This window comes from Furipterus horrens, unplaced genomic scaffold, assembly GCF_987537825.1.
Source record: "Furipterus horrens unplaced genomic scaffold, mFurHor1.1.pri manual_scaffold_1, whole genome shotgun sequence".
Lineage (NCBI taxonomy): Eukaryota > Metazoa > Chordata > Mammalia > Chiroptera > Furipteridae > Furipterus > Furipterus horrens.
The window spans coordinates 35,143,277-35,165,855 of NW_028327171.1; the positions used below are offsets into that span (position 1 = coordinate 35,143,277).

The following is a 22,579-nucleotide window of genomic DNA, read 5'->3' on the forward strand; positions in this document are numbered from 1 at the left end:
CCTCTCCTCTTAGATTCAGGGAAGGGTTGTCTTAGCTGGAGGACTGTTTAGTCTGATAAGATTTTTTATTTCATTTTTCTATAAATTGCTTGGAGTTTTGGCCAATTTAATCCAACTTTTTTTTTTTTAATTCCAACTTTTTAAAGAAGAAAATCTTTATTTTTCTGAAACATTCTTGTACAGAATCACAAGTAGAAACAATTGTGTCTAAGGAATTAATTATATGTAATTAGAAATTAAAGAATAAGGTTCAGAGAGAGTAGTTATACATTCTAGTTAAAAAAACACAAGAATAGATATTGAATTAAGCTATAGAGATATAACATAAGCTATGAGAAAATAGTTAACTTGAAAGCAGAATGATGAGTTCAGTAGGTGAAAAATAAACTCAAGAACTAGAAATATATGGTCATTTTAAAGGGTTCAGTGCTGCCCATTCTCTGGGACGTGTCTCACGCGTCACTTGCTTCACAAACCTCCCTCAGACTCTCACAGGTGGGACTGTTTCTTTCCTGGAACTACCTGACATTTCATTGTACTTCTCATTTTAATCTGCCTTACCTTATGTTCTTTTTGTACTTGTTTCATACCTTACTGTCCCCTCCCCTCAGATCTTCATTTCCTCAAAAGCACGGTTTATGCTCCCTGTTTTTGCATTCCCCAAATTACCTAGCTCAGGACCTAGTCGTAGAAGGTGCTCCATAGCCATAGAAAAATAACAAAAATTCAGTCCAGGCCAAAAGCAGGTATCGACAAGATAATGAACAAAGGCTGTTCCACCAGTGGCTTACTAGTCATGGAGTGTCTTCTCTGTGAAAAGGGCACCCTGCTGGTTTGATAGGAGGCTGGGCACATACAGCCCCCTCAGGGCAGGCACAGCACAAGCACTCTCTCGCTCTCTCTAATGTTGCTAATGTGATACTTTTCATTTTGATCTTGAATGTGTGAATTTGTATTTCAGCACCTCGAGTAACACAGTTAGAAGGAAATTCATGTGAAATCTTATGGGAGACGGTACCACCAATGAAAGGCGACCCTGTCCACTATGTTCTGCAGGTATTGGTTGGAAGAGAATCTGAGTACAAACAGGTGAGGACCAGTGTGCATGGCACCTGTGCGGCTGTCAGACTCAGGGTGGCGCCTTGCCTTTTCCTGTTGCCTTGAATTATTCAGTGCCCAGTGAGCTACGCTTTCCTTAAAATTAATCCTAGAAACTGCCTACATCACCCATTACCTAATTCTTTAGACTTTACAAGCCCTAGTTTATATTTTATTTTGTGCATGGTGGTATTCATCTTAAACTTTCAGTTCCTGTGTCCTGTATCTTTAATAGAAGTTATAACAGAAGAATAAGGAATATAAACTATCATCAATTCTTGTGGTCTGTGATTCAGAAGCTCTAGGTCGCTGTTGGCCACACTTTCATGTGCATGGGAATCTTATCAAAATGCAGGCTCTGATTCTGTAGGTCTGGGGTGAGGTGATGCTGGTATTGTTGGTTTACAGACCATAATTTGAGTAGCAAGCTGTTAAGGTCACATAATAAACATGTGCAAGAGAAAATATAATTGGAATTCAGCCAGATAAAGAATTTGGTTTTATGTTTTTTCACAACCCTTTTTGATCCATAATCTTTGTAACCCCACACAGTATAAGTCACTGGCAATTAAAGATTCAGATACTCTATAGGTTTCTATAATGTTCTCAGGAACTTAATAGCTATTTACGTGAAATCAGGATATCATACCGTTACTACAGTAGGAAAGCTGGAGCCTATTCCTTATCAACACTTTTAAATACAGTTACACATTTATATCAAACTCAGATAATTGAAGATAAATTGCCTTCTGTTTTCTGAAATTAGCATAATTTGTGAAGACTTCTTTACTCTGCTATTGAGGTTCCAGATAACACAAAACAAATTGAAAATTATTTGAGTCAGAGTTTTTGTTAAATTGATGGTTGATAGTATAGTAATAATACTTGCAAATAAAAATGTATAAAGTGAATCAAAGAACTTTTGGTATTTTACTGTACTTTCTTAATATGAAGTGTCAGATAAAAGAATAAATTGCTTTCAGCACCTTTTGCAAAAACTATTTTAACTATAACACCGAATCACTCCTCTTAAATAAGAGTCAAAACACTGCTGTTTCCTTTCACTCTCCAATCCCATACTATACAGGATAGCCAGCCCATTTCAAAGTAAGTAGCTTCACGTGTGTAATTGATTCATCTTACCAGTAAGATATGATTGGTTTCAGGGCCTCAGCTCAGATAGAGAGCAGATGATTTTCCCACCTGTTTTGTAGTAATGTAAAAATGGTTAAAAGATGAAACGTTACAGACTTTCACAGCATATTACTTAATGCTTAAATTTTTCATTTCCCAACGGTACATTCATTGCATATTCGTCATCATACTTTTAAAAACCTTTTATTCCATGTCCCGTGCTTTATGGTTTTCCACCTGTTATTGGAAACAGATGTTCTTCTTAAAGCACAGTGATTAGTATTTTATATTTAAAAAGCAACATTATTTGGTCATTATCTGTACATGTCGGGCATTGCCAAAGTATAGCTAAATTCACTCGGTAATCTAGATTTTATCAACAGATTGGCTGTTTTGAATCTGCTATTTGTTTAGTGTTATATATTTAGATCCATGGACATAAAAATACTAATGTAATTTGCAATCCCACGTACGCCTCAGAATATATTTCTTACTGTAAACAATTACAAATGAGTTTCTTGTTAAAAATAGGTGAAAACACAGTACTGCAGGGCAGGCTCAGTAGATAGGGGTTAGCATCCTTCACATAACCATGTCTTCCCTACATTTACCAAGAAATGATTAAGGTCAGTAGTGGTACATGAAAAGCCACAGTTGAGTCAGGGACAAATTGTCCTGAGTTTTTTGCTTCTCCCTAGTCAGTAAGCATTAAGTAAAACATGATGTTTTGAGTACTTCATTCACTTGTTTTGGACTAGATAGGGAGGGAAGGCTATTTATATTATGTGTGCAGAGTAATGGTTAAAATAATTATAGTCCAGAGATAACAGGCTTTGAATTCATAGAAAACGAGAGAGAACCATTGCTGAGCATAGCCCGCTGCAGAGGCACACACTGCTGGGAGCACTGTCATACCTCACTCACAGCCCTGGTCAGGCAGGACCCGCTAATGTGTGGGCTGTTTTTCGTGTTTTTATTTTCCTAGGACTGGCACATAGCTAGGCACTCAGTAAATGTTTCCTGTAAGCACAAAAGAGGCAGTTTCAAAGGAAGAGGGTTATTTATACCTACAATGGTTAAAAGAGTAAACTTCAGCATGGGGCAGATTTAGAAGTGTTGTTTGTAACTTAGGTGAAAAAAATCACCTGTATTAGGAGGATATCTCTCTGCGCCCCAAGCTTATCTTTATAGCAACATATAGCAAAGGCCAAGACCTTTTCTGATGTTTTACTTAAAACATTGACTTTACTTTTGTCTTGGTTCTAGCTAATTAGCTTTCTTTTGTTCAACTATCATGATATGGGGTGAGCAGCTAGTTTTAATTATGAAATAATAAATTAACTTAAAGTATTAAATCCTCACCTGAAATTTTACTCTGCATTAGGATGCATGCTTATCTTGGTTTGGCTTTTCTGCCACTTAATAAATGTTCTAAGCATTTTTTTTTTAAAGAAGCTTATAACTACTTTTCAATCAACATTAATTGTAAAGCATTCTTGAAAAGAATGCAAATTGCATGCATATGCTGGTATGCATTTGCACAAGATATAACAGTTTAATGCATGCATAAGAATCTAGTGAAATGACTCATATTCACATCCTGTTTCAGAAAATCATTTTTATAAAAATACTTACATATAAACATTGAAGATGAGAAAAAGGTAATAAATTGTAAGACCTTATTACCTATTAAGAGTCAGAATTTGTGACAAATTATTAATCTTCTTGGTGCTCATATTTGTTGCATTAAGAAGACCTTAGAAGCATCTGAAAATTTATAGAGCTCCATATTTAATTTGATGGCATCTCTTTATCAATAAAGTTTTACTTAGTATCATTTTTAGAATGTAGTACTGGACATGTATTGATTCTTCATGGTATCACATAAGTTACTGTGAATAAAGACCTTCTCTTGATAGAACTTAGCCTTGGAGCCTACATATTTTTTAATGGCTTTCAATTTAATTCCCTAAGAGGAATTAAATCATGAGACTATGACTGTCTCATACATTGTTTTTGTTTGTTTATTTGTTTATTCATGATTAAAGGGTCAAAGCCAAAGCAAAATGAAAATACGTCAAGAGGGAGATATTTAAAAGTCATAATTTATTTTACTGATTCTCAGGGTTTTTGTTTTTTTGTTTTGTTTTAGGTTTATAGGTCCCTTTAAATTTCAGACAAAGGTCAAAACCCCTCACACCAGAAAAATCCTCATGAGTACATTTATTTTGACTTTCATATGAAATGAATTTATATGCAATTTCTTGGAGTTCAGGTACCTAGGGCTTTGTTTGCACTGTGGGGATGCCCGGCGTATAATAGAACAGCATGGATAGTGTTCTCAGTGCTTCCTCGCCCATCGGGGTGGAAACACACCCCCGAGAAGCTGTTCAGTGGCTAGCCCAGCCTGTTGTCTGCCTCCGGAAGTCATGTGATATTGGAGGAATTAATTCACCTTGCTGAGCCTTTGTGGTCTTGTACAAGTGGGAACACTGACCCTCTAGCTCAGGGCTCCTGTGGACATCAGATCAGCTCAGTCTTGAGAAGGCACTGTGTGAGTGACAGCGCTACACAGTTATGTCTCCTCTCCCAGTTCTTGAAAGAGGGGTGACCTCAAAACAGAAGTGCAGGCCCTGGTCCAAGTTCAGGCCTCCACTGATCCGCCCCAAATGCTCTTGTTAAAGGATTTTAGCTCCACAGCATGTTTTTCTGAATTGAAGGTCACAGATTCTTCATTCTGGTTATCTGGGTATCACTTTAAACCCTCCCATTTGGAATAAGATGTCAAAATTACTTCAAAACATACTGTACATCAAATCAAGAATGGAAATTGTCTTTGTAAAAATAATAGTGCTTGTGTACCTATTGCAATATCATGATTGGTTACTTGAATAAAGAACATCTTAAATGGACAGGCGGCACGTCCCACCACCCCGCCACAGACCTCACTGGGGTCACAGCTGTGCGGCAGGCCTGCCGACCCGGTGGGTTTACAATCTCACGGCTGTGGTTCTTCACGCAGGAGCAAATCTGCTAACTCAGACTGCAGGAATCAGAACCCTCAGGAAGTGGGTTTTGGGGGCTGTTTTAATTTTTCCTTAGCTAAGAATTAATCCAAAGGCTTAGTAAGCATTTCCAACTATTTCTAAAGTAGATCAGAAACTATCAATAAACTGAAAACAACAGAATCCTTGTTAATGATTCCATTTTTTTTACAGTGATGGCTGCGCATGTAACTAAACTGCTACTGCCTCTGCGGTTTATGTGTCTTCTAATCCTTAATGCTTCTCTTTTCAAGCTGTGGTACAAGGAAATCTGCTGTTGAGTATCTGAGGACTCTAATTAGAGAACATTCACTGAGCGTCTGCTTTGTTCAAGCCATTGAGCTGGGTGCTGGGTGCTGGGGAGGTAACAACACAGTCCCACAGATAATATATTTAGCATAAATATTTCTTTTTAAAAGATGGTGTTAACATTGTATTGCCAATGTTTGTGAAAGAGGGGGGCTGTTCTAATTAAAACTATAAGAATGGCTAAAAGAAGAGAATTTACAAATTAAAGCCTAACTCTTGATTGGACTTGTCATTAAGGAAGTTTCCTTCAATTAGAGATACATTTTCCTTCACTGAGATTTTTGCCTAATGGTACGAGAAGAATAGCATTCCTTTGCTTTCAAAATACATTTTCAGAGATTTTCACCCTAAGGAGTTAGAGCTGGGGCATGCAATCAAATTATTATAGAAAGTCTTTGTTCAAGATTCCATGAATTAGGTTTCTGGGGAATTAAATGTACTTCTGGGCTAACTTTCTTAAAGGGAACTAGTCATGGAAATTATGGATATCATAGAAACCCTTTAAATAAAAATCATGTATGAATCCACTTTGCAAAATTCTCTGAAACATCTGTGGGGATAGATCACTAAGTGATTTTCTGCTATGAGGTCACTGTTTGCAGGCAGATAGTAAGAAGCCACATCACAGCAACGCTTCCCAAACCTTTGCTCAGCACACGCTGGGTGGGGGCTGCTTTTTGTGCATCATAACGGCGGTGCTTTCCTCCTGGGGCAGCAGAGCCCAGCGTGGCGTGACCTGCAGTGTGCTTAAGGGACACACCAGGGAGATCATGGGGCGAAGTGAACTAGACCTGGTGTCACACTAGTCACTGGATGAGGACTGGTGTCGAGGATGGGTGGTGGCGGCATCACTGGTCCCCACAGGGGTGGACCAGGCAGAGCTGGGGCAGTTCTGATGGTGAGTACACGTGTTTGGGTCAGGAGTGGGATCTCATCTGGGTCCGCCTCTCCCTTTATTTGTTATGAGACCTTAAGAAATTAACAGCCTCCCTGATCTTGCATTTCTTCATCTCTAAGATGGAAGTAATAATCACCTGGCAGTATAATCAGGAGGATTAAATTTGATAAAATTGATTCATCCCCAGCATATTCCTTTCAGAAAGCATTTTTCACATACATCTGCCCTCTAACCCTCAATCCACCTTGGAGTTAGTTTAGGTACTGTTATTATCCCCAGGTTGAAGGTGAGAAAACTTAAGGCTCTAAGCTTTACTTGCCAAAGTTCACAAACCTAGGAAGTAGTAGCTCCTGTACCTGAGAGAGATCTGCCCCATGCCTTCCCATGGCCACATCAGACCAGACCCAGTTCCTCCAGGTCACACAAAGGCAAAGAGCTCCAAGAGCTACAATATTTTACCCTTGATAAGTATAATCAGATATTTCAAGAGGTGGGGCCCCCAAAAGAATCAATGAAAGAAGTGTATCAGAAACCTTGTGGCTAAGGCTTAGATGGCAGCTTTTCTCCAACCCCTTAATCATGCCAACATTAATAACCAGCAAAGAGTCAGAATGAATTGCGTACATGGGACATTGCAGATAGAAACCAAAGCTCAGACAGTAGATGTGGATGGGGCCTGCTTTATCAAGTAGGTTGCAAATCATTCCTTCTATGAATGGTCCCAGCAGTTTCCAAGAAAAGACTTGTCTCAAAAAATATGAACTTGAACATTTGAAGTTAAGAAATTAAGAAAGTAAAGAACATTCATAATTAAAACATGCCTTTAAACAGAGGTATGTCATTGTTTTCCTAAGACCACCCACATGCTGGGAAGTAATTCATAGACTGTTCGTCACAGTGTAGTCTAAACTCTTGAATAGCTGGCCATGTGTGGGTCGGGGCCATCATCATGACAATTAAAATATTCAGTTAACTCATCATTGGAACAGTGAGCATTGAGAAGGGGGTGGCCTCTCAGTACTGCTGGGGATGGGGAGGAGGTGCAGTTCTTTTATTCTTGGTTGCTCCAGCCCAATTCTGTCTATAATTCCAGTTGCAAAGGCACATGCCACAGTCTAAAAGAAGGGTAACTCACCAGGATGAACATGCTTAAAGCCTTACAAAGTGAATAGCAAAAGCAATGATGAATCTGGAAAAGTATGAGAAACAATTATTTTACTTGGGGTTTAGTCACTAGACAAAAAGTGTAATAACTGAGACACTTAAAGTCTTCTTGTAAGGTTTGAAAATAAGGGAGGAAAATATCTTAAGAAGAAGGCTAAATAACAGGTCACATTAAAAGTCTGGTGCTTTTTCAAAGCTTGAAGATTCTTTTGCTCTGTCAATTTGCCCAACACTGTGTGCGTGGCCCGGGCACTTGTGTTCACTGGTGGAATGTCCTGCTTCTTGGTAGAAGTTGACAAGCAGGCTTTAGAAACACTCACCATTTGTAGTTTCCCACTAACTCTCCATCGCTGGTGAGTGTTTCAGACAAAGTTGAGGTTGTTGGAAATACTCTTCTTCTTTTCTGTGAGTCTGTATTAATGGGCAAAATTGGCAGCTTTACTGAGGTGGCCTGTAGAAAATGTTCATATCTGTCACTTTTTTAATTGTATTTTAAGAATATATTTGGAGTTTTTATGTTTTAAATAGTAATAATAATAAGAGTTCACTTTTACTGTGCAATTACGGTGTACTAGGCATGTTTTAAGCACTAACTCAGTGCCACTCATATAGAAAGAGTTCATTTCATTTGACTTTCTTCTTAAATTCCTCACCAGCCAATCTCTTCCTGATTTGGTTAAATTCCAGCTAGTTTTTCCTATTTCTATTGACTTACTCAGATATAATCCATAAGTTCTAATTAATTTTGATCTAATTATCATCTTCTGTAAGTGTTTTGAGGATCAGTATCCCTTTGATAGAAGAACCTTGCAAGACCTCCCCACCCTCAAAGACTTATTAGCATCAGTCTACTTGAGGGTGGGAAATCTCTGTCTAAGCAAACTGGGAGTTTTCAAGTCCTGTAATAGTGAGGCTCATAGTGATTATTCAGGATGAGGCAAAAGTGGATTTACAGTTGTTCATATGGAAAACAATACAGTAATTGATAAATAATAATACAAAAATAAACTGTGTTTTATGTACTCATAACTGTAAGCCCACAGTTGCCACACCCTATATGAGAATTAACAAAGGGGAAGAAAATAGATCCTTACTGGAAAAAACCAGATTGGTCATCCAGAGAGGGAACACTTAAGACAGACAACTTAATTATTTAAATGATAATTTGTGATAAATTGGACTACATCAAAAATTTCTTAAGAAATTATTAGGCAAGCCATAAAACTTGGACAAGGTATTCACAACATACATCTGACAAAGCACTTATGTCCAAATTATATAAAGAGCCCCTGCAAATTAATAAAAGCAAACAAATTAAAAACAGGCAAAAAACTTGAACTTAACTCTTCATAAAAGAAGGTATATGAATGACCAGTAAGCTCATGAAAAGGTGGGAAACATCATTAGTCATCAGGGAAATGCAAATGAGGTACCATTCTCACGCAGTAACATGGCTAAAATAGAAAAGACTGAGGGTAATAACAAACGTTGACGAGGATGTGTGGAGTAACTGGAACTCTGATGCTTTGCTGATGGCAGTTCAGGGTGATTCATTCACTTTTGAAATTCTTTCTCCCTGTGTCCCAGCACTTCTACTCCTAAGTATTGCCCACAAAAAGTAAAAACGTAAGCCCTCAAAAATTTGTACAAAAATGTTTATACAGTGTTATTATATAAAAGCTCCAACTGAAAGCAACACAAATATCTGTAAAAAAAGGAGGGGAGGGATAAATTGAGGTATAGGCATACAAGTGAACACTACTCCTTAGTAAAAGTAATAACTGCTGAATCAGTAACATGGATGAATCTCGTAGGTACAAGAGAGTGTACATACTCTTTGATTCTGTTTATATGAACTTCTAGAACAGGTAAAACTAATTACAGAATTGGAAGTCAGAGTAGTGCTTACCTCTTAGGGCTAGAGGTGGGATATCTTAAAAGCATAGTGTTACGTGGTGTATCTGATTGTCAAAAAATGGTTCAGCTGAAACTTGGCATTTTATTGTTTATACAATTCATTGTTTTTAATTGTTTTAATTAAAAATCTCTCTTCTGGGATCAAGATCCTAGAGCCCTGTCTAAGAATTAAATCAGCTTCTATATATAGTCTGAATAGTTATTGGCATTTATTTAGATGCATGTCTATTCCTTATGTCAGCTACAGTTCTACTCAGTGCTTTGTTGCCTTCTGTCAGTATCAGAGTCACTGAATTTTGTATTGTTTTGTTCCGAATGGGTTGGAATACTTCTCTTACGGATGGCACACAGATTGGAAGAAATACCTTTCTATGTAATTCTTGATGTTGCAGAGTTTATTTAAACCAAGCGAGGTTCATGAGTCTCCTGCTGTTACATGAGTATTCCTTTAGGGACCATGATATTATAAATTCACTGACCAGGACTTTTCCTTTTCTTGAAGGTGTACAAGGGAGAAGAAGCCACATTCCAAATCTCAGGCCTCCAGACCAACACAGACTACAGGTTCCGCGTGTGTGCGTGTCGTCGCTGTTTAGACACCTCTCAGGAGCTATGCGGAGCCTTCAGCCCCTCTGCGGCTTTTGTGTTACAACGAAGTGAGGTCATGCTTACAGGGGACATGGGGAGCTTAGATGATCCCAAAATGAAGAGCATGATGCCTACTGACGAACAGTTTGCAGCCATCATTGTGCTTGGCTTTGCAACTTTGTCCATTTTTTTTGCCTTTATATTACAGTACTTCTTAATGAAGTAAACAAACCCAACAAAATTAGAGGTATGAATTTAATTAATGCTACACATTTTAATACACACATTTACTCAGATAATCCCCTTTTTAAGCCCTTTTGTTCTTGATTTATATACTTCTCTTGTTCTACAGATTTAGCTAGGAAAAAAATATCAGTGTTTTGGTGCACCTTTTTGAAATGCAAAACTAGGAAGAGATTAAACTGGATTTTTTTTATTAAAGGAGAAGGAGAAGAGCAAACCAGATACCAGAAGCTAGCTTTCTATCTTTCACATTTTCAGATCTGCCTTCTGTTTTCACTGATGTCTTTTGCAAGCCTTTGATTTTTTTTTTCCATGTTACAGTTTAGTAATTTATATTCACCAGTCACTTCTTATGTCTTGACTCTATAGCTGTCAACATGAGTCAGTGTGTGTAGTTACAGGGCTAGAATTTAGTGTTGTTCAGAGTATTACCACACAACACCAACTTACAGAAGATGTGTTCACTCAGATAAGGCTGCCCTAAACAACCGTTATTGTTACTCAGTTATTTAACTGTTTAGCTCATTAAGGTCAAAAAGTGTACTTTAATCTAAGATGTTTTAATAATCTGTATCTCTTATGATTTTAACACTATGAGCTGCCTGTCTAAGAAATCAAGTAACCAAAATGCACCTATAAATTATGGAGCATTGTAGATTTTACCACATCGATTTATAGCAGTAACTTTAAAAGGGCATTGTGCAATAGTTAGTTGTTTCTTTGTTCAGCTATTTTAAAGCTGCTTTAACTTGTTTGTTTGTCTTTGTATATAACTACTTCTAATCTAATCACTAGAGTTATTATATTCTGTTATGTTTGACCAGAGTTATATGACGAGAACTGGTGACAGTTTAGTGAGTGCCTCTGCCCATTGTTCATGATTTACACTAATTGTGAGAAATCTTCTTTTACGTCAGCTCATTATTTTTGAAAGATTTGCCTTTAGGCTGTTCTTTGAGGTATCAGTGAAGTGATTGAATTTCCATACCTTAATTCAGTGCACATAATACTAAGCTAACAGCAAATGAAAATTGGTAAAACCCAAAAGAGAGTCATCCAAATTTGTAGTTACTATTTTTGTGGGGTTGACCTGGCCATGTGTGGAGAAGGAATGGTATTTGGTTGTTAAGCACAGGGTGTTTGGGGGTCAAGGAGCCTAGATTCTTTACCTGGATCTGTCACTAACTTGCTGCATGACCTGAACACGTCACTTTACCTCTCTGTGCCTCAGTTTTCCCATGCATTAAAAATAAAATAAAATAAATAAAATGGGGATTCTAATGTTTGTAAGTGCTTTGAGATCCTTGATTAACAGGTGCTATTGGAGTGCAAAGTGTTACTCTTGCATGTTTATTTTGAGTCATGAGATAATCAATTTTAACCCAAAGTCATTGGATTATTTATATGAAGTCCATAATGTTCGCGTACCTCAGGGACATTTAAGAGTTGGAGGTGCAAATATATTCCAAAAGGGTGCAACAGACACAGTGTATCCCCCCAGCCTTCTGTTTTTGTATATTTTTGCTACTTGGTTTTTCTTGGTCATAGCTATTTTGTGCTTGGTCTATGTTGTCTTAAGATGCAGTATCCTGTACTAGCTTATAATATTCCCATACCAAAGTCATGGGGAAACCAACATTATTTTGTTTTTGGTTTATTTATACTATATTCTGCATACAGTACTTTAAATGCCAATTACAGTGCAATCTTTATTTATTGTAAAATTTTTAAATGTACTTATGTACTAATTTTCCCTTGTAGCATGTTATTTTTTATGTGTTTTATACTTCTGTGATTTTAGGTCAGTCTTGTTCCTTGGCAACATCTGTAGTATTATCAATCTTCTGACATCTTATGTTTTTAAAGATAAGAGCATCTAGTGCATTAAATGCCAAAAAAAAAAATCCATTATCAGTGATTGAAACGTTTACATATACCCAAAAAACCATAATCATCTCTTAAAGAAAGTGCTAAGATTAATGAATTATTCTGTGTGCCTATATTGATGTAGTAAGTACTAGAGAGTTCTGTATTTTGTTATTGACTATAATAATTAGTTTAATTAGCCTTGCAAAACGATGATATCAAGGTAAATATATTTTTGCCAAAGTTCTGGCCTTCCAAAACGTATCCCTCTATTTAAATGTGTATTATAACCCACTGTAACATTGCATCTGCATTTTGAGACAATTTCAAGCAGGTGTTTTGGGGAAAAGGCATTTTTCAAGCAATGAAGATTCAAATGAGTACAAGAACCTTGTTTGCAGAAAGAAAAAATGTCCCTTTTTGGAAACACTTTAGAACTGCTGCTATAAAGGACAACTGCTCTGAATCAGTTGGGATTTTTTTTTTTTTTTTTTATGAAATAATACTTTAGGCCAAAATTGCTATGAATATTGGATCTTTTTGTGATTTTCATACTTCCAGATTTAACCACCAGAAAGCAGAAGTGTGCGAAACACTAGCTGACAGCACTTTATTTTATTGCTCTCCTTTATTTGGTATCCATCATAATCTCTTGAGTCAAAAAAATTATTACTCTATATGGCACTGTTTTCTATCACAAATATGTATATGTGATATTGATATATAACTATATATATTGCCATTACACATGAACAATAAAATAAAGTGTTATATTAACCTTGTCTCTTTGCCCTTTTGCATTATGTAGGAGTGAGTGCGTGGCTTTCTGATGCTCTGTATGTCAGACTCATCCCTGGCACAAGAAATTCCAGTCATGTGAAGCAAACTGCCCTTTGTCCTCAAAGAAATTGTTTAAAAAGAAAACTTTTTTAAAAGATTTTTTTCATATTATCTGCCTTGTTCTTATCAACTTGAAATGTTGGCATTTTCTAACTGTGTTTTGTTGGCTACAGTAATTCAGTATTCCTGTCAAAATTGAAAAGTGCCCTAATTGAATGTGTTTGAATGTTATCCTTGCACAATTCTTTAAATTTAAAGACAAAATGTTTTACCTCACTGTTGGACATACATTCCAAGCTTTTCAACTTTAGGAGAAAAAAAAGAATCATCTTTTCCTGTATTGTAAATTTTAGACTATTTCATATACATTGTATTAAAACTGCCATATCAATTTTAATGTATAGATTTTGCAAATACTATGCTATATGTAATACCTAACTGTATCTGTAGTGTATATGTAATATATTTATGCCCAATAAATGTTTTAATTCTTTCTGACTTAAGTAGGGTTCTTCGGCCATGAAAAGGATTGCTTTTGTTGTTGTTAACTTTTTATAAACTTAAACCATATCCCAGAAATTGCAAATTCAAATTTTTTTTAGAGGCCAAGCAGGTGTCATAGTACATGGTGGTTGCCGTGCCATCTAAGAGGGCCGCAGCGACCCAGCTCCTGCAGGCTGGGGTCCTGCAATCACTATTTCTAAAGAAGCGAAAAATCTAAGTTTCCCTGTATGAACCAAAGCGTGTGATTGTAGACCATATAGGGCCATGGGCTGCCAGTTGTTTTTGTTTGTTTTTGCTTTTTTTTTTTTTTTTTTTTTATCTGTGTGGATAATCTACCTATTTGCCTGACATTTTATCTGTATGTCAAAACTCAAGAGCCCAGGTCTGGTCACCAACCCCTGGCTGCTTCCTCTCCATGACAGACTCATACAGTTTTGACCTTCCCTGTCCCAGGTCTCATTCAACAACAACAACAGCAATAAGGCGTAGAGCTTTTACTGTGCCCGTGGTTTCATTGTTATGTTTAGAATTCCTTTGCTAGGCATTGCTACTGTTGTTTGTTTGTTTTGTTTGTTTTTCTGGGAGGAAGATGTATGGAAAAACTAATTGTTTATAACTCAGAGCTCACTTTCTTATATAAAGAATTATAGCCATTCTTATGTGTAAGAATGACAAATTGAAGATAACAGATTTGACACATCTTTACACTCCACTGAAAACAGTAAAAAAAAACTTTTTTTTAAGTCACAGCTCCCCTCAATTCTGAGAAGAATGGGGGAGAAATTATTAACACCAGAAAGAAGTTTAGAAACCTAACAGAAGAAAGCCAAATTCTAATTTATCAGGGAAAAATGAACGCCAGTGAAATTTACATGCAGAATACCTTGAAGGCCCCAAAATAGAAGTATCTCCTGAAGTGATGGTTAAGGGGGAGAAGGGCCTCAAATAGAAGTGGTTGAAAACTCTTTAAAATTCCATTAGATCTATAAAATCCCTTCCCAGTTTTTTGAGCTGGACAATTGCCATTCCACCCCCACAGAGGCCTACATGTTCATCCTCAGAAGGTAAAGGAGGAAGTCTCTGGACTCGGAGACACTCTCCACGGTTGAGAGTGAAGGTCACACAAAATCATGGTTCCAGATACTACTAAAATTTAAAAGAACTAGGTCTTGTTCTGGAATGGTGGTTTTCAACAGATGTGAAGAGAAGCTGTCCTTGTTGGCTGGGGAGTTTGCTCTGCAGTTGACCACAGTTCCCGCCAAGTCTGTGGCATGGAAGTAGATGATGATGTCTCTTTTCCTTGTACGTGTCGCCATCAGAAGTGAGTAAATAGGACAAGACCTCCAAGAATGATGGAGTGAGGACATTTGTTAATCTACTTCTCCACAAAAGCAACAAAAACACTGGCAATAAAAAGTTCTGGAAACTTGTTCAGAATGCTAGAAATTAACCAAAGGTTTGTAACAATTGAACTTGGTAATAACAGCAGTTTTGTGGTATTTTATCTCAGTCCGCTGCCCCTCTCCTGGGCTCCACATGTAGCCTTGAAAACCAGCAGCCCTGCAACCACCGAGGGAACAGACTGGGTTTGGAGCGCCTCAGAAGGTCTCACGTCCCGAGCATTGTCTCTGTTTTACCTGGCTCAGCTCCCTGGCAGACCCTCACTTGCAGGATGTTGTCATTATCTCACCTGCCTCAGAGCTTCACTCCATGGGAAAAGCCTTGTACCCAGACCATTTGTTGAAAAATAATCAGTGCAATCAATTAACCCTGCTTCTTCTTGAGGCTGCAAATACCAGTTGGAACAAACGAGAGCCTGACCAAAAACTTCAAGACCTTGGAAATGAGATGTCCGTAGGGAGCTTTTAAAAGTTAATGATGTAGCTCTCAGGGTAGAGAAGGCCACGTGCATGTGCTGGGCTACACGCACGCTCAGGGAGGATCTGAGAAGGCCCCACTCTGTCACAGCGACTTGTGCAAGCAGGAAGCGAAGAGTGAGGCAGAGTTGTAAACTCCCTGTGCATAGAAGGTGTGCCCCAGCCTACAGAGACTTGGGGGTGTTAGGCATTTAAGGAAACCTGTGACCAATCATTTACTGACCATTAAACAGAAGAGGGATTTCAGTGGCCAGGCGCAAAGAGAAGTCTGGGAGGGTGCAATCTGAATTCTTAACTTGGATTTATCCTAACAGGGAGTGGGGAGGCAATGATCAGAAGGATTTTAGTCTTTAACTGTAATATTTTAGCCTTGTAGATAAAAAGTGCCTTGATGTATTATGTAATAAATATTATTTTTATGGTAAACAAAACCATATTGAAGAAAGAAGATTCCATCCCTTTTCTGAGCCAAAGGTTAGATAAATAAAGTATGCTTCTTATATTTTTCCCCCTAGGACTGACGGTACAGAGTTTTTTAGTTGTTTTCTACACAAACAAGTTATAAAAGAAATGTGCTCAATTCAGATAACATTTCTTGCAGATAGGAGCCATTGCATTTTTATGATTTTTCCACCATGGTGTTCCCCAAAGGGAGGAAGCTATACAAGATAACTGGAAGTGGCTAAAGTCAGCCTCTTTAAAATTATGTCATTTTTGTCATCTGTGCTAGGGAAAATTGTAACTGGCATATCAAACAAAGATGAGACTAAAGTGGATATTTAAGTTTACAACAGAAATAGAACAAGTAATTAATCATGCAGGTGCCACTCAGATATGGCAGAAATCAGAGCTGATAAGCAAATGGCTAAAGTTTGAGAACAATGCACCATGCTGCCTCCTACAATACAGATTGATCTATGCAATGCAACACATTTTAAGTTCACATCTGAAAATATAGTCTTCAGGTGAAAGGAGTATTATTTTAGACAAGGAGAAGGAGTGGGAATGAAAATCAGGAACCACACAGAACTGGAAGTTGAACTGAACTAGAGATTTTGTATAGCTGATCCCTACCGGCTCAGTGACCTGCTTACACCTGCCTGTCTCACTGTGTTTTTTCATGTTCAAGACTTAGGAATATTGACTTGAGTGAAAATTCGCTTTGCTAAAGTTAAGATGTTTCGCCCAATCCTTGAAGGTTGGATAATGTTATTTCCGCGGAACTCAAGATGAGATAAAACATTGGTTTTGGTTTTGCAGTAGGCATATGGGAGCAAGTGCAAGTATAATAAACATCCATTGTTTTGCCTGCCACACACTCCTCTGGCCAGTGAACTATGGGACACACTCTCCCACCTCCAGCTCCATACCCTCGGTTCTGCACGGGTTTTGCTGTATTCTTCCAAGGCCTCTTTCCCCAGCTGATGTACGTTATTTTAGGGATGAGTCTATAACCATTTGGGATTAAGACTCAAGTTAGGCTTGCTCGGAAGTCTGGAACTGCAAGATGAAAAGCCTGAAAATCATGAGCAGCTGATTTTCTCAAGTGTAGAGAAAGCCAGGGGTCAATGAGAGAAAATGAAGCCAGCAGAAGCAGCAGCAAAAGTGGGGAAGGATGCGATAGAAGGGCCTTCGTTGAGGCCAGTTCATTCTGTCCTTAGGTAGTCTGAGACCCCTTCCCCGGCTTCCTTAAACCTCTGTGTGTTTAAACTGGTTGCACTTGGGTTTCTGGTACCAGTGACCGGCAGGTTCCCAACTAGGACAGAAAGCACATCCGACCTATTTATGTTGCAGAGGAGACTTATTTAAAGTAGGATGTACAATGTGCAAAATGTACAACATCAAAGGCTTTGTGATGGCAACTCATTCAGATTTGGCCTGTTCCATTGTTTTGTTTTTTACTTTCCAAGCAATATACACTGAGCTTAGGAAACCTCTAGGTTTTTTTATTATTAAAAAAATGGTGTGGAATTAATTAGAGCATTTATTAGTGAGCCCTTGAAGCACGTCAAACACTTGGTGTGCATTATCTCATTTATGACATCTAACTACCCTTTGAGGTGAGGCTAGAAATCCCCTTGAAGAACAAGGTGCTTAAGAAACTTGAATAAGACATATAAGTAGGCACGTACAAAATCCTGGCATTTAGCAGGTTTAAAACCTTAAGCAAGCCACTTACCACGCCAGGCCTCAGTTTCTTCCTGTGAAACAGTTACCCTGGATGTAGAGGAATGGACTTCAGACATCCCCAACCACCTCCCTGCCAGGAAGCAATTATGTATTTAAGAAACAGCTGGGAGAAAGACAAAGCAAGGGCTTCCCAAAACATGAATTCTCTTAAAATCCTGCCCCCCCACCTACCCACAATGCCCTCTACTCACAAAATTCTTCTAAATATTCTCTGTGACTCCTTCACATGGAAATCAAACCCCCACAGTAACGCATTGATTAGCCATACTCCCCATTACCTGCTGACACGGAAAAACAGTGGGTCATGTGGGTCAGGCTCCTGGCTCTACTCCTGTATTAGTTAACGATTACTGTCCAACGAGCCCCCGCGAGACTCAGCCACTCGAAACAATCAGGAGTCCTGTACGAGGACAGTTGCTAACAAAACAGGCAGGAGACGGATTATAGGGAGTGACAAATGAATGGTGATGAGGACTCGTCGGTAAGGTGTGTGGTGAAGGGAAGGAGAGTACAGTCGCTTAACGGGGAGGCAAGTTGAAGAAAGGGTCTGGGTTGGTGGGTTGGTTTTGATTTCGAAAACTGGGAAGGTTTTTGGCATTTGATGGACTCAAGGAGAAGCGCTGATCTGGAGAAAGCAATTGAAGGTACAAGAGCAGATATCAGTGTTGCAAGGGTCCGCAGAAGATGGGAAGAATGAGAACTGAGTGCACAACTGAAGGACTTGGCCTTAGAAACCAGAAGAGATGCTATTTTGAAATAGAAGGTGAGAAGAAAGTGCAGGCGGGGCAAAGTGTGGAAATGGACATCAGACACATACATCACCTGTTATGACTGAGTGAATCATGAGTTAAACAGAGTTGAAAGTTTAAGTTCATACAGAGCATTACCACCTCGTAATTTTTGAGTGATGTCTCCACCCTGAAAACACCTATCAACAGGCAGCATAACATTCGAGGAATCATGCAGCCAACTAAATGTCAAGCAGAAATGAGTCAATGTGCCCTGTATTTCATTAGCACCATCCAGTGAAGTCACAAATCCTATTGGAACTGAAATCTAAGCCACACCAAGATCATGGGGTCTGTGCTTGGATCTGTTTTCCTCTTGAATTCTGAAGGGCTCCGTTGTTACTATTGAAGTAAGCAAACAAGGTAGTCAGTTCCTGGCCCCGTTGCCAGATCTTACTTTTTCTCTCTTTTCTTCATCTCCAATGTGCCCCCTGCTTTCATGTGCCTCCTAAGATAACAGCAGATGAACAAACAGGCTGTTAGAGTGGTGAGATATTATTGTGAAATAGCAAGCATACATCATTTAATAATCATAAGCAGAATTGGTCTGGGGAACAGTAGTCACACACTATTGCGAGTCTCGTATTTCATTATTTGATGTTTATTACTTCACTAGCTGAAAACTTGGGGATAGAATGTCACAAATAATGTGAGTTCTGGAGGTTAGTCCGGATTTATCAATTTTATTTATGATATGGACAACCTTGTTTTGCTTCCAATTCTGGAAAGGAGTCCTTGGGTTCTGGATACCAGGTTTTCTAGTTCAAGAATTTTAGGGTTTGGGTAGAACAGGATGGTGGCTAAGAGCCGGGATCTGGAATCAGGCTGCAGAGGTGTGAATCCTGCTCTGCCACTACTGGCTGTTAACTTGGGCAAATCCCTTAAGGCAAATAAACATTTATCTATCTGGATTCTTCACTAAAATGGAAGTACCACAAGAACACAAATTTTGTATTTTTACCACTGTATCCCTAGTACCTAGAATACTGCCTGGAAAATAGTGAGCACTTAATACATCTTTATGGAATAAGTAGATTTACATGTGAATACATGAATAGTGCTTGCCACATGAATTCTTTTTGTTCAGGTAATTATCCTATGGCAGAGAATGACCACCTCTTCTTATTGTAACCCACGGCCTTGGATTGAAGTATCCACCAACATTTATCAATTCGAGTGCATTTGAACTGAAACACGGCCCTGCCTGATGGAAGCATCCCTCTGTTCCTTCCTGGTGGACAGCAGAGGAGTTACATGGAATCAAGAGAAAAGGACAACGTGACCGAGTGACATCAACTCTCTCTCCTTGCCTCTGGCTCTTTTCTCCTTGCATTTTCTACCCATGGGGTAATATTAGATATTTTTTTCCTGAGTACCCTCCTTAGCTTTCAAAGTCAATAAAACTGATCCCTAGGTGATGAGAATCTTTCATAACAATCAGGCACTAATCCCAGATTCTAATCCCGACTCCTCTGTAACCACCCTGTGTAACCCTCAGCATGTCCGTCACCCCATGGAACAGCGCCAGCTTCACTGTCATTGTAGGACGAGCCCCGCTTGTAGGATTGCCGTGAGACAAATGAGAGAGGGCATGTGCAAGCACCAGGAAGGGGATGGTGTAGGCAGCAATGCCCAATGTGGGAAATCAAGAAATGAAATGAGAGACTCATTTCTCTATGAGATTTAGAGTAGAGTAGTCATGACAAGCCATAACATGTCGGTCAGTCCTTCGTAAGACGTGTCACACAAACCTCAGAGATGCTTCCAGTTCTCTATTATACCACCAGAAAATCACAGTTTCTTCAGTATATGTTCCCTCAATCCTTCCACAAATATATATGGAGCACTTTCATTGTGTCAAGCACTGTTTTAAGTACAGAGAAAAAGTTAGGGAGGGAGGGAAACCCCTGACTGTGTGAGTTTAGTGCTGTGGAGCCAGACGCGTGACCAGATAATTACCTCTGGGTGACAAATTCAATGAGGGAGGGTTGGTCAGAATATTTATACTATAGGATCCTAGAGAAAGGACCTCTCACTGGAGCTGGGGTGGTGGTGTCGGTGATGAAGATTAGAAAGTCATACCTGACGTGCATCTTAAAGAATAAGTTAACGCTCAGCAAACACAATTAACACTCAGCAAACACTGACAAACTGAATGAATGAGTGAACGAATGAATGGTGCTTATCCCACCCTCTTTGGTATTAAAGTTCCTGAAATGCAGAGCCCAGCAAGGGAATGAGTAAAGAAAGGAGATATATGTAGTGTTAGAGGAATTACCAGCATTCAATTTGGAGGACAGATGCCATATAGGATCAGAGAAAATGCATCCAGAGAGCTGAGTAAGAGGTCATCTGGTCATGAGATACTGCACTTCTTTGAGGGGCTCATACATTATCCTGCTCAAGTTGGGGAGTCATGGAAGAAAAGAACTGACCAGAGTATCTCTTAGTTTAAATGCATCCCTCTGGTTGACACTTGTTCCTTGCCGTCATTGAAATCACTGCACATGAACCTGACATTCACATGCCTCTATGCTTCATTCTTGGTCCCACCCCCATGCTTCCCTGGGTGTGATGAGCCAACGTTAGTCCACACAAGGGAGTTTTATCTTAACTTAGCTGTATGGAACCTGAACTCGGCCTCCGTCAGCCTTTCTCCCAGGGTACCTGTCATGCTGTGCAAGCAAACCTGTTGCATCTGTCACAGGCGCTGCTGTTCACCTCCATTCCAGACACACTGGCCAAGGTGCAAGGCATCTCACTAGACACTGAAGAGACCAGAAAAATAAAGCCAACTCCAACCTAGTACTCTAGGGAGATTCACGACAGAGATTGATAACTACATTACGGACTTTGCCTGAAGGTGAACTTTAAGGAATTCATCTTTTGCTCAGAGAAATCCCTCCATCCTTCACCACTGCCTGAACCTTGTACAGCCATTACTCTGGTCATATTCCAAAATTCTTCTACTTTGTCATACCAATTTATAAAGTGTTTTTTCTCATCATTTCACTTGATCATAGGAATCCTGTGAAATACTAAATCTGCTATTATCAACCCCACTTAACAAATCACAAAAGTAAGGCACTCAGTGGAAAAACCAGTAGTAGAACTCAGTGTTTTTTATAAAATACAAGGAGCCAAGTCTAGCTTTCTTAGGCCCACCAAAGAGAGTGCAAGATGTTCCTTAAGAATTGCTTAATGCCCCTTAGAGTGCACAGGAAATGTGTGTGCTCATGCAGCAAAGAACCCAATTTTAGAAGACATGTTAGGAAACTTCAAACTGCCTTTATCAATGTTTTTAGCTTTTGATATCAACTATACCCTCAAGCATACTCAACAAGTATGCAATGTACTATCTTGTGGGCACAGGAACTTTGGCGCAGCCAGGCCTTCCACAAAATAAAGCTAGGGAAATCCTCAGGACCAGAGAATCTCTGTTCCATCTTCCTCTTGCTCCCCATTTCCCTCCTCCCTCTCCCTTTTACCCTCTTCTCTCCCTCTCCTCCCTATCCTCCTTCTCCTCCTCTCTCTCCTCTTTATTCGCCCTACTTTCTCTCCCTCTCTCTCCATCTCTCATTTTCTCTGCTTAGTCATAAGTCTGGCCCCTATAACTTAGCTTATGCATATCTTAATTTCTTTTAACTTCATCATTGACTCCATATAATTTCAAAAGTCCAGTGTTCAGTAACAACTCATCTTGGTTTCTAAGTGTATTAGTTCAAAATATCAAGAGAATATAATTGGCCCAAGTTACCTGCCTATGAATGATCTACTTTTGGATCAAATGGTTCAATTTTCCTGTGCCTAGAAAACACTGACTCCCATAGTATTAGAATGGGGCTACCTAGGCCCCTTTTTGAGAAGAGTCTTTGGTGGGGGGCATTGAGGGATGCCCTAAAACATACCTTTACATAGACTGTTCATTATAACCATCTTTTTCTATGCTGAGAATTTTGAAATTCTCTTCTAAGAAAAGTATTAAATGTTAATAATCATTTTTCATGAGGTGAAATTCATATAACAAAATTAATTCTTTCAATTGTACAATTCAATAGCAATTAGCACATTCACAGTATTGCGTGGCAAGTCTTTTGTAACCATGCAGCATGGGGATTT

At 38.9% G+C, this 22,579-nt stretch overlaps 1 protein-coding gene across 3 annotated transcripts in view; it reads left to right on the top strand.

The window, feature by feature from the left end:
- FNDC3B (fibronectin type III domain containing 3B) overlaps window positions 1-13,599 on the top strand; it is a 323,327-nt gene extending 309,728 nt beyond the window's left edge. For all 3 annotated transcript variants that reach the window (XM_090273940.1, XM_090273959.1, XM_090273949.1), the window contains exons 25-27: window positions 962-1,089; window positions 10,067-10,399; window positions 13,070-13,599. In XM_090273940.1, coding sequence (XP_090130066.1) covers window positions 962-1,089; window positions 10,067-10,378 — 440 coding nt within the window. In that variant the 3' untranslated portion in view covers window positions 10,379-10,399; window positions 13,070-13,599. The remainder of the gene's footprint in view (window positions 1-961; window positions 1,090-10,066; window positions 10,400-13,069) is intronic.
- Window positions 13,600-22,579: the final 8,980 nt, after the last annotated feature.